Source organism: Electrona antarctica, assembly GCF_951216825.1.
Source record: "Electrona antarctica genome assembly, chromosome: 20".
NCBI classification, from domain to species: Eukaryota; Metazoa; Chordata; class Actinopteri; order Myctophiformes; family Myctophidae; genus Electrona; species Electrona antarctica.
In genome coordinates, this window is record NC_136801.1 from 4,707,762 (window position 1) to 4,724,410 (window position 16,649).

Here is a 16,649-nt window from a genome sequence, read left to right on the forward strand (position 1 = left end):
GAGTTACATATATCCACGGGATGTAGTTTATAGAATTAAAATAAATATAAACGGATACATAATATAAACCATTAATAATTTCGTCCAGCATATAAATGTGTGAAATGAATCATTTCCAACAGCAGTGTTACTCTTATACAGATCTCAGTGCACTAGGTACCAAATTATACATTAAGCTGATAATACTTGGTCAGTATTTAGTAGATACATTCTATGTATATGCTTGTGATAAATAGTAGGTATTAAATAGCTGCTCTGTGAAGGGATTTCAGCTTGCGAGTGTCTTAAGGTAAAGGCATGAACGTTGTCGAGGAAACTGCTGTGCTGTCTATACCTACACAGCATAAAGATACAGTTTAGAAAAGAAAAGTTGTATGGAAGATATGGGTTTGGTGGCATGTGTTACAGATGATGTCGTTTTTAGGTCTAGGGAGGACCCACAAAACCAATCCACAAGTTAACCACTTGAGTCCTAGCATAGCATCCCTATTCTGAAAATAGCCAATCTACAAGGTCACACACACACACATACAAAAAGCTAATCTGCAAGCTCGATCGACTAATTTTGGCGAAGAGATTTGGTGTACCTGTTGTAGAGGGGGAAAGGAACAGAAAAAGAGTGCACCAAGCATGTGCAAACTCGGGTCCCTTTGACAAAGTATGGAGGGTCCGAGTGGTTAACTTTTTGGTGAAGCAATGTTACAAGAGGGATGGAATTATAAATTGCAGATATTATGAGGTAGAACAGTTGTTCCAAAAGGTTAAGAAGAATAGAAAGTTCAGCGGCACAGTGATTCTCAAACTTTTTTCAATTAAAGGACCCCCCGTAACTCAGAGTTACAGACTTGTAATGGTCCATTTGGAACTCCCTCAAGGAACTGGACCCACTTTGAGAACCACTGCATTAGGTCGGGGACCCCTGAGAACAGAGGGTGATGTTTACAGCAACAGAAATGACCAATGGTGACTAAATCTGACTGAGGGACTGCCATTGGATTTTTTTGAATGTCATATGAAAGCAGGGAATCATAGCTTCAAATTGACATATTGGTTGTTCAGTTTGACCCACCAGTTTTGGAGATATGGCTTATAGAGTAATGTCTTGCAGAAAACAGCGAGTTGAGAAAACAGGCTTGAAAGGTTCACTTCTGTGGTCTCTAACATTACACCTAGCTACATGTTTGGGCATTTATTTCATATTTACATGTCGATTTCAGCTCTGACACTTATTTCAGACATGCTCTAGTATGTGAAGAGTCTGCCTGTGCTATTAACTCATTTTGAAAAGCTGTGATTTGCGCGATGGCAGTCTCAGTCAAATCTGGTCACTTATGGTTAGAAAGTTGGAAATGTTTGAAATGTTTGACTTGACATTGACTCAAAATCTTTGGAGAACTTATAGACTGTGTCACAGAGTAGGGAGAACTTGTCATGGTTCTGATGCTAGAGGGCAGGGTAGAGAAAGACAGAGTTGTAGTTGGGAGGCGGAGAGCCTCCCTCCTCGGACTCCCAATCGCTTGGCAGAACCGACGACGGCTCGTCGTCATGGAGACTTGCGATGTCATCGCACGGGCAAGGCGTCTGTTTCTCTCTGCACTTACTGAAGGTGAAGAACCTACACACACACACACAAACACACAGAGGAATAAAGTCAACCTGCTCATGATAAAACAGGATTAACAGTTAAATAAGGGGTCAAGAGGTCAACCATTACCTGTCGACCCAGCTGGTCGGGCTACTGCTCCATGTCAGGGGCTGCAGTTCCTCGGACGGTAGGACCATGCCACTGTCCCACTCCTCCTGAAGCAATAGAAACATTCGAGAGCATCAGAGAGTGTCTCTGCATGTGTGAGCGTGTGTGTGTGAATGTGCATGTGAAAGGCGCACACGTGTACTGTATGAGTTTCCTTACATCCAGACTGGCTGGCTCCTGGCAAGGTAGTTCCTCGAACGTCTGGAGCGTGGTCACACCCCTCATGTAACTGGAAGAATCGGGTCAAGATTGAAAACATTGATTAGACGAGTTCTGCCAAATGTTTTCTTCCTCTTCCTGACTACACTCATTGGTTTTTGTTTTCATTTATTACTTTTTTTCCTCCACAAACTCATTTATCTCATTCCCCCATCTAACTGCCACTGCATTAGTTGCTCTGAAATGCAGGTAAAGTAAGTAAAGGTACAGGGTAAAGTATTACTTTAATGCTGTACTGTTTTATTTACTGTAAGCTTTTTCTTTCTTGTGTTATTGCCATCACTGTGAATCTCTCAAAGTGAAATACTTCAAATTAGTTGTATCAATCATCACTAGTTTCCTCTCTCTCTCTCGTCCTTACCCCAGATTGGTGACAGCATGTGGCTCACTGCTTTGTCTGTCTCCAGACATGAAAGACCCTAGAGGAATATAGTCCTTCCCATCCTGTTCGAGGGCAGAAACAAGTGAGAAATCATCAGCGTTTCTAATATCATGGCATTAAACTTATTACTGTAGTATACAGCATTGTGCGTGCGTGCGTGCGTGCGTGCGTGCGTGCGTGGGTGGGTGCCCGCCCCCGGTCTAACCTGTTGAACCCTGGCCTGTAGCAGGTCTCCCAGTGTTTCTACCAATTCCGTGAAGGTGGGTCGGTGTGAAGGGTTGGACTCCCAACAGGTCAGCATGGTGCTGTAACTGTGTGCAAGATACACTGACACTGTTATCAACAGACAAACGTTTTTTAGTACATACTATAATGGCTAAATGGACATTTGGCCAAATGGTTTGTTACGTTGCAACATGATGACAAATACAAATGTGGAGAGAAGCTTAATTATTAATTGCAGTTTCTAACTGGGGGTTAGAGTGTCGTGAAAACGATGAAGAAACCCACATCTCGGGCGTGCTGTGCTCTGGAGCTCGCATCCTTGTGCCGTCCTTCAGTCTATGGCAGAACGCCTCGTCTATGTGAAGACCAGGGTATGGAGAGGCTCCTGATGGACAGATACACACACAGCATGACATCACAAACAGAACGCCTCGTCTATGTGAAGACCAGGGTACGGAGAGGCTCCTGATGGACAGATACACACACAGCATGACATCACAAACAGAACGCCTCGTCTATGTGAAGACCAGGGTATGGAGAGGCTCCTGATGAACAGATCACACACAGAGCGTGACATCACAAACTTAACCCATTTAGACCTGAGGACGATTCTACAAATGCCTTCTAAATCCTGACAGTTTTCCCAGATCCCCAAAAATATATGTAATTATCCGCCGACCATCATCTGTTACTAGCTATAGTTACCTAGAGAGAAGATCTCCCACAGCAGAACTCCAAACGACCACACGTCACTCTGGGTGGTGAACACCTTGTCAAAGATAGACTCTGGAGACATCCACTTCAGAGGGAGTCTGGCCTGCTCAGACAAGCACAGTGAACACACACAGGTTTGAAAACGGTTAAACGTAGAGATGTATGTATACCATTTTGTCCTTCCGATACCGATTCCGATACCCCTAACTTGTGTATCGGTCAATACCGAGTAGCTATATGATTTTAAACAATAACCTAAATTTCAGTTGTGTTAATGTCATCAAATATTTCATATTAGGTACATATGCAAGCTGTGTTCAATACTTTGCTGTGAGAGAGAGGCTGTGTCATGTCCATGCTGTGAACTTTAAGAACAAGAATGCCTATCATCCACTGACCATTTGATCCAATGACCATGCATGTTGTCTCAAGTCTCATCTGTTGAGAACCCACATCATTAATAATGAACCATGGTCACCTGTAGATTTAGCCACAGTGGCTATTTAGCCACAGTGTGCTGTGGATTTTCATCTTTTGCCTGCCACAACTCCCTTGAACCTCTTAATATGACCTTGAACATCTCATTAATGTGAAAGGCCATGTGGCGCAAGAGTTAAGCTGAGGGTTCAGAATCCAACGCTTGCGTTTGAAATTTGTTCCCAGAGAATCCACGGACGATAATTGAAGTTACCAGATCTGGTATTACAAGACTTTCGCATTTAGGACGCTATACTGCGCCTGCTTCTGTTGCCTGAAAATGCGCCTGCTAAATGCTGGAGCCAATCGCTTGAGCCATGCTGGCATGCAAGCTGTAAAACTTCATCTTTTAGAATTTAGATAAACAGTGAACCACAAACTTCCTGTTTACAAAACTTTAACACGTCCTTCCATTCCCTTGTACAGACGTATGGAAACTATCAGTGAGTCAACTCTTGTGAAAAGTACACCGCAGCGGCATGGACGATAACAGTTTACAACAAGATCTTGGATGGTGATAATTGGTCTGTAGTTGTAGCCTACAGAGGAACTGACCGTTTCATCGTATCCATAACGTCACTTGGCCGTCCGAAAAATACATCTAAAAGCTTTAATTTTCAATAAAGAAATCAACCATTGTTGTTTTGTCCATATTCTCATTCTGGCATGCTTTTCAGAGAAAGATTGGAGCCAGTGCAAACTTAGACAAAACAACCCCTGCTTTAAGAAGCACATATTGAATCACTGTACCATGGTGAAATTCACATTGTCTGACATGCTCTTTGTAATGTAGTCCTACCTAGACTGATAACTTGTTTATCTGGATTCTGGATGGAAAGGTGTGTGCACCGGTAGGAATGCAATGAGAGGCATCGGTCTTCTCTTCAAAGGTGTTTATTTATAAAAACGTCATTTGGGTTTCTCAATAGAAAAAAACTAATCAGTGACCCACTGACTGACCCAGGGGTAGCGAGAGTGACGTCAGGACTTCGGTACTCCATGGTGCAGTGTTGTTCTAGTTTTTATTTGTTGACGAAATTGTCAATATATTTAATCTTAGCTTTAGTTATCATAGCTTAGTTTTCATTTAGGTTCCATTTAGTTTTCGTCAGTGAAAAAAGGTAGTCGACGGAACATTTTTTTGTCATAGTTTTAGTCGACAAGACAACGGTGCTATCGTTCGTCCCTGTCTTTTATGGTGCTTCCTATGGTGCTTCTCTGTCTTCTATCGTGCTTCTCATTGTGTTGAGCTGCCCCCCCAAGAGCTGCCCCCCCCCCCCCCCCCCCCCCCCCCCCACAGCACCTCAGTGCTACAGAAACACTACAGTATGGTAGTTAAAATTATCAGTGTTGCATATACATGTTGAATTTGAATTTGTTGAATTTGTTTGTGCATGTATTCAGGCGTGAACTCACATCTCCCTTGCGGACATAGTCGGGGTCTTTGTAGAGGTCACGGGCCAGGCCGAAGTCACAGATCTTCACTACTTTGTTCTCAGACAGCAGAATATTCCTGGCAGCCAGGTCACGGTGAATACACTGAAATATGGTAATAAGTACACAGAGAGATGACACAGCGGAAATTAATGACATACACTGTCCAGTCCGCACACGCACACTCACAATCACGCTCACTCACACATACCTAGATACAGTAACTATGCAGCAGTCGTGTACCATACCTTGCGAGAGGTCAGGAATTCCATTCCCCGTGCAACCTGGAAGCTGAACGAGATGAGGTCCCCCAAAAACAAGGGAGAACCGGCGACAGACAGGGTGCCTGAAGACACAAGAGGAAACACAAAGTTATCTGATGTAACGTTTCCTAAAGTTCCAGTCCCTAGGGTGTGTGTTTACAAAGTGGGGTCCGGGGACCGCTATGGGTACTTGAAGGAGTTCCAGGGGGTACCTGGCACAATTAGAGATGAGAGGAACCAAATGGTCCCTTACGGGTCTGTACACTCTCTGAGTTAAATTAACAGTGGTTTTACGATATAAATTGGGGTACCAGAGATAGAAATGCCATTAAATCAGGGGTCTGTAGCATAATGCCTGTGAAGCTGGGGGTCCATGAAATTAATATGTTTCGGAATCACTGCTAGAGCCGTAAAAGTCCTCCCTTATCGGGGTCACTGGCATATGTTTTCAAATGGGGGTCCCTGGCCTAATAAATGTTGATTTGGGGGTCCTTGACACAAAAAAGTTTGGGAACCACTGCCCTAGGGTGTGTATTTACAAAGACAATGCCCCTGTCTCAGCTATAAAGAGGGAGATTATACAGTAACCCTATTGAGCAGTGTGGATATCTAAAATGAGGCACATTTATTACACCTCACCTTGGTCAGGGTTCTTCTTGTCACCCTCATCCTCGAACCCTGATCTGATGCTACTGTTGGACACGTTGCTCACCCTGCCCTTCCCATGATCCTCCCCTCCAACCACCTGAAAGAGAGATGATAATACTTTAATAATACTTATTAATAACACTGTACTTTAAGGATATTTCACTTTCAAACATGTTTGTGTTCATTTTATCACCAGAACAAAGGATGTGTGTTTTCAATGAATCTAACATGGAGTTTGACATTATAATGGGTACATCTACTATTTTCGGTGGGGAGATTTGTTGTAGACAGAGGGAAAAAAGGAGGGGACTAGAATAGAGCCCTGGAGGAACCCCGATCATCTCGGTAAACTGTATAGGGTTTAAGTTGTTAATGAACAGCCTACATACAGGGTAGAGGGTCGCACACACAGGACAAACGTTTTCGGCTATCCAGCCTTCATCACTGATGAAGGCTGGATAGCCGAAACTATTTGAACTGCAGTCTTGGTGTGTGCGACCCACACGGGTTTTGAACGGGTGGCGCACCTATAGTCAGGGCGCGGTGGTCATGTGAAGAGCAGCCTACATACAGTACAGTAAGAGACTGACAGATGCATGGGAGCGACCACTGTGCGTGGAGCTGTGTGCAACTGAAGTCTTGCTCACTGTGCGTGGACCACTGTGCGTGGAGCTGTGTGCAACTGAAGTCTTGCTCAGTTGCAGCCGTCGAGCCAAGGTCACAAACTATATCCACACTGACTTACTGTGACTATCATTTCTGAGTTTCGTGAGAAAATGAGAAAAATAGGAAATGGTTGATTCCGGGCAGATAACATCTTGTTATCTCAAACAGATCGCAGAAGTGAAGCTGCAGTGAGTATGCACCATTTAATGTTTGTATGTTTGCGGTGAAGGGTGAGAACTTCAGGCCGAGAAGAAGCTAGATGTGAGATATGAAGTAATGTCTACAGTTGATACAAATAGGCCTACTCCACACGCAAGGTTAGTAGTTAAGAGTGTGTGTGTGTGTGTGTGTGTCTGTGTGCGTGTGCGTGTGCGTGTGTGTGTGCGTGTGCGTGTGCGTGTGCGTGTGCGTGTGCGTGTGTGTGTGTGTGTGTGTGTGTGTGTGTCTGCACCAAGGCGGGAGGTAGGGTGTGTGTGTGTGTGTGTGTGTGTGTGTGCGCGTGCGCGCGTCACGCACAAACACTACTCTGCACATGCAGAAATGGGCATGTGGCAAAAGTTAGACTTCCTGAACTCACCCTGTCGTGCATAAACACCTCTCTCTTGCTCTTCAAATAGGTGGAGATATTTCCATACTGACAATACTCCACTATGACCATCAGTGGTCCTACACACACACACACACACACACACACACACACACACACACACACACACACAGGGGAGAATCAAGGCAAGTTTAATTTCGTTTAAATGTATTTGTTGGATACAAGTCAGAGAAACTACAGTTGCGCACGCACGGCGCACGCACACAACCTCCCGCCTTGGTGCAGGCACACACACACACACACACACACACAAATGGTAAATGTTGCATTTATATAGCGCCTTTATCCAAGGCGCTTTACATAGATTGTGCATTACATTCACCCATTCATACACCGATTGCTGCGGAAGCCATGCAAGGCACCAACCAGCACATCGGGAGCAATTTGGGGTTCAGTGTCTTGCCCAAGGACACTTAGACATAAGGACATGTAGACAGGAGGAGCCGGGATTCGAACCGCCGACCCATGGATCATTGGACGACCTGCTCTACGACCTGCTCTACCTCCTGAGCCACAGTCGCGCGCACACACACACACGCACACACACACACGCACACACACACGCACACGCACACCCTACCTCCCGCCTTGGTGCAGGCTCCTAGCAGGTTGACAACATTCAAATGGTGTCCGATGTGATTGAGGATCTTCAGTTCAGTCATCAGAGCCTTGTGCTCACTGGGTGTGGCGCCCTCTGGTGGACACAACACAAATCATACAACCACTGAAACGCACAATGGGCCTCATGGAAGAAAGAGGAAATGTGTTCTTAGACCCACTTAGGAAGTTTTTAAGATGGTTTTGGGATCCCACAATGTTTTCTTAGCTGTGATTTGTTCGTAGGCAAGAACAGAATCTACGCACACTGTGGAGCACTCTTAGGGTGCCTTTTTTGTACTTGAGTGCAATATGAAAACATAAAGGAAAAACAGCGCCCTCTGCATGATGCTCAAAGTTTGGTCTGAGGACCTCAAGGGGTCCTTGAGGAGGTTCCAGGCAGTCCACAGAAAAATATGGAACATTTTCCCACTTTAATCCCATTTTATACTTTGAAAATAGCCAATCTACAGTATACAAGCTCACAAACGAGTCCCATTACTGCCCATTTTGAGCTTGTAGATCGGCTATTTTCGAAACATTTTGATAAATCTTCAGAACATTTCCCTAGCAGAAAATATTTTCATATGGGGGTCGGCAGGATGCATGTCAATTTGGGGGTCCTTGACATGAAAATGTTTGAGAACCACTGGTTTAGAGTTTACAACCCAACCTAAACAAACGCACCATACCCACCACATAACCCCCACCCCACCCACCATCACCCCCTGTATGGGCGATGGCGGTGGGCTATAGCCCATGGTCTCGGAGTGATTTTTGTCTTTTTTTTTAATCCTCAAAAATGATGAAAAATTGCATGCTATAGTATGCCGTCTGAGGCCATGGGCTGAACTTGAACCCACGACCTGTGGCTCACATAGACAGCAGCTTATCACAGAGTGCCACCATGCTCTCTGAGAATCTCCTCAGCTTTCCATCTCTTTCCAGTTCTCTTCTGGATGTTATTCTCCAAAACATGCTGCAGAGTGAAAGTAGGAGGAACTCAGCTGGATTTGAACTCACAACCTTTGGCTCACATGGACGTCATCTTAACAAGGGTGCCACTGAGCTCTCAGTGATTTTTAGGTTGTAAGTTGTTCTTCTTGGTGTCACTTTTCAAATGGGGCCTTGGGATCATGTACAGAGAATTTGAATGGTGCTGTGCATCAAAGGTGTCTTTACTGCTTTTAAGAAGTGTCTATTTGTACGTCTCTAAATGTTTTGATGAATTGAACATGGTGGACCCTATTGTAAACAAGTGTAATGCTTAATTGGGTCGTCCACTCACAGTTAACAGCCTTTGTATTGAGTTTGTGCTTGAAATGTACTGTAATTCTGCAAACTGTTAATAAATATTTCAATCAATCAAAAAAAAGTGTTATCGTGGATTTGAAAAAAAGACGAAAATCACTCCGAGACCATGGGCTCTAGCCGGAGTCATTTTCGGAGTCATTTTCGTCTTTTTTTCAAATCCTCCTTTTTCATAATTTATGACCATGGGCTATAGCCCATATCGGACGGCATACTATAGCATGCCGTTTTCCATCATTTTTGAGGATTTGAAAAAAAGACGAAAATCACTCCGAGACCATGGGCTATAGCCCATCGTCTCGGAGTCATTTTCGTCTTTTTTTCAAATCCTCCTTTTTCATCATTCATGACCATGGGCTATAGCCCATATCGGACGGCATACTATAGCATGCCGTTTTCCATCATTTTTGAGGATTTGAAAAAAAGACGAAAATCACTCCGAGACGATGGGCTATAGCCCATGGTCTCGAACGGCATACTATAGCATGCCGTTTTCCATCATTTTTGAGGATTTGAAAAAAAGACGAAAATCACTCCGAGACCATGGGCTATAGCCCATCGTCTCGGAGTCATTTTCGTCTTTTTTTCAAATCCTCCTTTTTCATTTATGACTATGGGCTATAGCCCATATCGGACGGCATACTATAGCATGCCGTTTTCCATCATTTTTAAGGATTTGAAAAAAAGACGAAAATCACTCCGAGACGATGGGCTATAGCCCATATCGGACAGCATACTATAGCATGCCGTTTTTCATCATTTTTGAGGATTTGAAAAAAAACTAAAATCACTCCGAGACCATGGGCTATAGCCCATCGTCTCGGAGTCATTTTCGTCTTTTTTTCAAATCCTCCTTTTTCATAATTTATGACCATGGGCTATAGCCCATATCGGACAGCATACTATAGCATGCCGTTTTCCATCATTTTTGAGGATTTGAAAAAAACCGAAAATCACTCCGAGACCATGGGCTATAGCCCATCGTCTCGGAGTCATTTTCGTCTTTTTTTCAAATCCTCCTTTTTCATCATTTATGACCATGGGCTATAGCCCATATCGGACGGCATACTATAGCATGCCGTTTTCCATCATTTTTAAGGATTTGAAAAAAAGACGAAAATCACTCCGAGACCATGGGCTATAGCCCATCGTCTCGGAGTCATTTTCGTCTTTTTTTCAAATCCTCCTTTTTCATCATTTATGACCATGGGCTATAGCCCATATCGGACAGCATACTATAGCATGGCGTTTTTCATAATTTTTGAGGATTTGAAAAAAAGACGAAAATCACTCCGAGACGATGGGCTATAGCCCATGGTCTCGAACGGCATACTATAGCATTCCGCTTTGCATCATTTTTGAGGATTTGAAAAAACGACGAAAATGACTCCGAGACGATGGGCTATAGCCCATGGTCTCGGAGTGATTTTTGTCTTTTTTTTAAATCCTCAAAAATGATGAAAAATTGCATGCTATATATAGTATGCCGTCTGAGGCCATGGGCTGAACTTGAACCCACGACCTTTGGCTCACATAGACAGCAGCTTATCACAGAGTGCCACCATGCTCTCTGAGAATCTCCTCAGCTTTCCATCTCTTTCCAGTTCTCTTCTGGATGTTATTCTCCAAAACATGCTGCAGAGTGAAAGTAGGAGGAACTCAGCTGGATTTGAACTCACAACCTTTGGCTCACATGGACGTCATCTTAACAAGGGTGCCACTGAGCTCTCAGTGATTTTTAGGTTGTAAGTTGTTCTTCTTGGTGTGACTTTTCAAATGGGGCCTTGGGATCATGTACAGAGAATTTGAATGGTGCTGTGCATCAAAGGTGTCTTTACTGCTTTTAAGAAGTGTCTATTTGTACGTCTCTAAATGTTTTGATGAATTGAACATGGGTGGACCCTATTGTAAACAAGTGTAATGCTTAATTGGGTCGTCCACTCACAGTTAACAGCCTTTGTATTGAGTTTGTGCTTGAAATGTACTGTAATTCTGCAAACTGTTAATAAATATTTCAATCAATCAAAAAAAAAGTGTTATCGTGGATTTGAAAAAAATACGAAAATCACTCCGAGACCATGGGCTATAGCCCATCGTCTCGGAGTCATTTTCGTCTTTTTTTCAAATCCTCCTTTTTCATCATTTATGACCATGGGCTATAGCCCATATCGGACGGCATACTCGTAGCATGCCGTTTTCCATCATTTTTGAGGATTTGAAAAAAAGACGAAAATCACTCCGAGACGATGGGCTATAGCCCATGGTCTCGAACGGCATACTATAGCATGCCGTTTTCCATCATTTTTGAGGATTTGAAAAAAAGACGAAAATCACTCCGAGACCATGGGCTATAGCCCATCGTCTCGGAGTCATTTTCGTCTTTTTTTCAAATCCTCCTTTTTCATCATTTATGACCATGGGCTATAGCCCATATCGGACGGCATACTATAGCATGCCGTTTTTCATCATTTTTGAGGATTTGAAAAAAAGACGAAAATCACTCCGAGACCATGGGCTATAGCCCATCGTCTCGGAGTCATTTTCGTCTTTTTTTCAAATCCTCCTTTTTCATCATTCATGACCATGGGCTATAGCCCATATCGGACGGCATACTATAGCATGCCGTTTTCCATCATTTTTGAGGATTTGAAAAAAAGACGAAAATCACTCCGAGACGATGGGCCCATGGTCTCGAACGGCATACTATAGCATGCCGTTTTCCATCATTTTTGAGGATTTGAAAAAAAGACGAAAATCACTCCGAGACCATGGGCTATAGCCCATCGTCTCGGAGTCATTTTCGTCTTTTTTTCAAATCCTCCTTTTTCATCATTCATGACCATGGGCTATAGCCCATATCGGACGGCATACTATAGCATGCCGTTTTCCATCATTTTTGAGGATTTGAAAAAAAGACGAAAATCACTCCGAGACGATGGGCTATAGCCCATGGTCTCGAACGGCATACTACAGCATGCCGTTTTCCATCATTTTTGAGGATTTGAAAAAAAGACGAAAATCACTCCGAGACGATGGGCTATAGCCCATATCGGACGGCATACTATAGCATGCCGTTTTCCATCATTTTTAAGGATTTGAAAAAAAGACGAAAATCACTCCGAGACGATGGGCTATAGCCCATATCGGACAGCATACTATAGCATGCCGTTTTTCATCATTTTTGAGGATTTGAAAAAAAACGAAAATCACTCCGAGACCATGGGCTATAGCCCATCGTCTCGGAGTCATTTTCGTCTTTTTTTCAAATCCTCCTTTTTCATAATTTATGACCATGGGCTATAGCCCATATCGGACGGCATACTATAGCATGCCGTTTTCCATCATTTTTGAGGATTTGAAAAAAAGACGAAAATCACTCCGAGACCATGGGCTATAGCCCATCGTCTCGAAGTCATTTTCGTCTTTTTTTCAAATCCTCCTTTTTCATCATTTATGACCATGGGCTATAGCCCATATCGGACAGCATACTATAGCATGGCGTTTTTCATAATTTTTGAGGATTTGAAAAAAAGACGAAAATCACTCCGAGACGATGGGCTATAGCCCATGGTCTCGAACGGCATACTATAGCATGCCGTTTTCCATCATTTTTGAGGATTTGAAAAAAAGACGAAAATCACTCCGAGACCATGGGCTATAGCCCATCGTCTCGGAGTCATTTTCGTCTTTTTTTCAAATCCTCCTTTTTCATCATTTATGACCATGGGCTATAGCCCATATCGGACGGCATACTATAGCATGCCGTTTTTCATCATTTTTGAGGATTTGAAAAAAAGACGAAAATCACTCCGAGACCATGGGCTATAGCCCATCGTCTCGGAGTCATTTTCGTCTTTTTTTCAAATCCTCCTTTTTCATCATTCATGACCATGGGCTATAGCCCATATCGGACGGCATACTATAGCATGCCGTTTTCCATCATTTTTGAGGATTTGAAAAAAAGACGAAAATCACTCCGAGACGATGGGCCCATGGTCTCGAACGGCATACTATAGCATGCCGTTTTCCATCATTTTTGAGGATTTGAAAAAAAGACGAAAATCACTCCGAGACGATGGGCTATAGCCCATGGTCTCGAACGGCATACTATAGCATGCCGTTTTCCATAATTTTTGAGGATTTGAAAAAAAGACGAAAATCACTCCGAGACCATGGGCTATAGCCCATCGTCTCGGAGTCATTTTCGTCTTTTTTTCAAATCCTCCTTTTTCATCATTTATGACTATGGGCTATAGCCCATATCGGACGGCATACTATAGCATGCCGTTTTCCATCATTTTTAAGGATTTGAAAAAAAGACGAAAATCACTCCGAGACGATGGGCTATAGCCCATATCGGACAGCATACTATAGCATGCCGTTTTTCATCATTTTTGAGGATTTGAAAAAAAACGAAAATCACTCCGAGACCATGGGCTATAGCCCATCGTCTCGGAGTCATTTTCGTCTTTTTTTCAAATCCTCCTTTTTCATAATTTATGACCATGGGCTATAGCCCATATCGGACGGCATACTATAGCATGCCGTTTTCCATCATTTTTGAGGATTTGAAAAAAAGACGAAAATCACTCCGAGACCATGGGCTATAGCCCATCGTCTCGAAGTCATTTTCGTCTTTTTTTCAAATCCTCCTTTTTCATCATTTATGACCATGGGCTATAGCCCATATCGGACAGCATACTATAGCATGGCGTTTTTCATAATTTTTGAGGATTTGAAAAAAAGACGAAAATCACTCCGAGACGATGGGCTATAGCCCATGGTCTCGAACGGCATACTATAGCATTCCGCTTTGCATCATTTTTGAGGATTTGAAAAAACGACGAAAATGACTCCGAGACGATGGGCTATAGCCCATGGTCTCGGAGTGATTTTTGTCTTTTTTTTAAATCCTCAAAAATGATGAAAAATTGCATGCTATATATAGTATGCCGTCTGAGGCCATGGGCTGAACTTGAACCCACGACCTTTGGCTCACATAGACAGCAGCTTATCACAGAGTGCCACCATGCTCTCTGAGAATCTCCTCAGCTTTCCATCTCTTTCCAGTTCTCTTCTGGATGTTATTCTCCAAAACATGCTGCAGAGTGAAAGTAGGAGGAACTCAGCTGGATTTGAACTCACAACCTTTGGCTCACATGGACGTCATCTTAACAAGGGTGCCACTGAGCTCTCAGTGATTTTTAGGTTGTAAGTTGTTCTTCTTTGTGTGACTTTTCAAATGGGGCCTTGGGATCATGTACAGAGAATTTGAATGGTGCTGTGCATCAAAGGTGTCTTTACTGCTTTTAAGAAGTGTCTATTTGTATGTCTCTAAATGTTTTGATGAATTGAACATGGGTGGACCCTATTGTAAACAAGTGTAATGCTTAATTGGGTCGTCCACTCACAGTTAACAGCCTTTGTATTGAGTTTGTGCTTGAAATGTACTGTAATTCTGCAAACTGTTAATAAATATTTCAATCAATCAAAAAAAAAGTGTTATCGTGGATTTGAAAAAAATACGAAAATCACTCCGAGACCATGGGCTATAGCCCATCGTCTCGAAGTCATTTTCGTCTTTTTTTCAAATCCTCCTTTTTCATCATTTATGACCATGGGCTATAGCCCATATCGGACAGCATACTATAGCATGGCGTTTTTCATAATTTTTGAGGATTTGAAAAAAAGACGAAAATCACTCCGAGACGATGGGCTATAGCCCATGGTCTCGAACGGCATACTATAGCATTCCGCTTTGCATCATTTTTGAGGATTTGAAAAAACGACGAAAATGACTCCGAGACGATGGGCTATAGCCCATGGTCTCGGAGTGATTTTTGTCTTTTTTTTAAATCCTCAAAAATGATGAAAAATTGCATGCTATATATAGTATGCCGTCTGAGGCCATGGGCTGAACTTGAACCCACGACCTTTGGCTCACATAGACAGCAGCTTATCACAGAGTGCCACCATGCTCTCTGAGAATCTCCTCAGCTTTCCATCTCTTTCCAGTTCTCTTCTGGATGTTATTCTCCAAAACATGCTGCAGAGTGAAAGTAGGAGGAACTCAGCTGGATTTGAACTCACAACCTTTGGCTCACATGGACGTCATCTTAACAAGGGTGCCACTGAGCTCTCAGTGATTTTTAGGTTGTAAGTTGTTCTTCTTGGTGTGACTTTTCAAATGGGGCCTTGGGATCATGTACAGAGAATTTGAATGGTGCTGTGCATCAAAGGTGTCTTTACTGCTTTTAAGAAGTGTCTATTTGTATGTCTCTAAATGTTTTGATGAATTGAACATGGGTGGACCCTATTGTAAACAAGTGTAATGCTTAATTGGGTCGTCCACTCACAGTTAACAGCCTTTGTATTGAGTTTGTGCTTGAAATGTACTGTAATTCTGCAAACTGTTAATAAATATTTCAATCAATCAAAAAAAAAGTGTTATCGTGGATTTGAAAAAAATACGAAAATCACTCCGAGACCATGGGCTATAGCCCATCGTCTCGGAGTCATTTTCGTCTTTTTTTCAAATCCTCCTTTTTCATCATTCATGACCATGGGCTATAGCCCATATCGGACGGCATACTATAGCATGCCGTTTTCCATCATTTTTGAGGATTTGAAAAAAAGACGAAAATCACTCCGAGACCATGGGCTATAGCCCATATCGGACAGCATACTATAGCATGCCGTTTTTCATCATTTTTGAGGATTTGAAAAAAAACGAAAATCACTCCGAGACCATGGGCTATAGCCCATCGTCTCGGAGTCATTTTCGTCTTTTTTTCAAATCCTCCTTTTTCATAATTTATGACCATGGGCTATAGCCCATATCGGACGGCATACTATAGCATGCCGTTTTCCATCATTTTTGAGGATTTGAAAAAAAGACGAAAATCACTCCGAGACCATGGGCTATAGCCCATCGTCTCGAAGTCATTTTCGTCTTTTTTTCAAATCCTCCTTTTTCATCATTTATGACCATGGGCTATAGCCCATATCGGACAGCATACTATAGCATGGCGTTTTTCATAATTTTTGAGGATTTGAAAAAAAGACGAAAATCACTCCGAGACGATGGGCTATAGCCCATGGTCTCGAACGGCATACTATAGCATGCCGTTTTCCATCATTTTTGAGGATTTGAAAAAAAGACGAAAATCACTCCGAGACCATGGGCTATAGCCCATCGTCTCGGAGTCATTTTCGTCTTTTTTTCAAATCCTCCTTTTTCATCATTTATGACCATGGGCTATAGCCCATATCGGACGGCATACTATAGCATGCCGTTTTTCATCATTTTTGAGGATTTGAAAAAAAGACGAAAATCACTCCGAGACGATGGGC

At 42.8% G+C, this 16,649-nt stretch overlaps 1 protein-coding gene across 1 annotated transcript in view; it reads right to left on the reverse strand.

Annotated features, from left to right (window-relative positions):
• Nucleotides 1-1,366: 1,366 nt before the first annotated feature.
• The window catches only part of flt1 (fms related receptor tyrosine kinase 1), an 85,816-nt gene continuing 70,533 nt past the window's right edge, over nt 1,367-16,649 (reverse strand). The window contains exons 19-30 of the mRNA XM_079489290.1: nt 7,969-8,082; nt 7,359-7,447; nt 6,107-6,212; nt 5,453-5,550; nt 5,187-5,309; nt 3,285-3,396; nt 2,865-2,964; nt 2,560-2,665; nt 2,334-2,416; nt 1,913-1,982; nt 1,715-1,800; nt 1,367-1,615 (exon numbers count right to left, since the gene is read on the reverse strand). Coding sequence (XP_079345416.1) covers nt 1,444-1,615; nt 1,715-1,800; nt 1,913-1,982; nt 2,334-2,416; nt 2,560-2,665; nt 2,865-2,964; nt 3,285-3,396; nt 5,187-5,309; nt 5,453-5,550; nt 6,107-6,212; nt 7,359-7,447; nt 7,969-8,082 — 1,259 coding nt within the window. The 3' untranslated portion in view covers nt 1,367-1,443. The remainder of the gene's footprint in view (nt 1,616-1,714; nt 1,801-1,912; nt 1,983-2,333; nt 2,417-2,559; nt 2,666-2,864; nt 2,965-3,284; nt 3,397-5,186; nt 5,310-5,452; nt 5,551-6,106; nt 6,213-7,358; nt 7,448-7,968; nt 8,083-16,649) is intronic.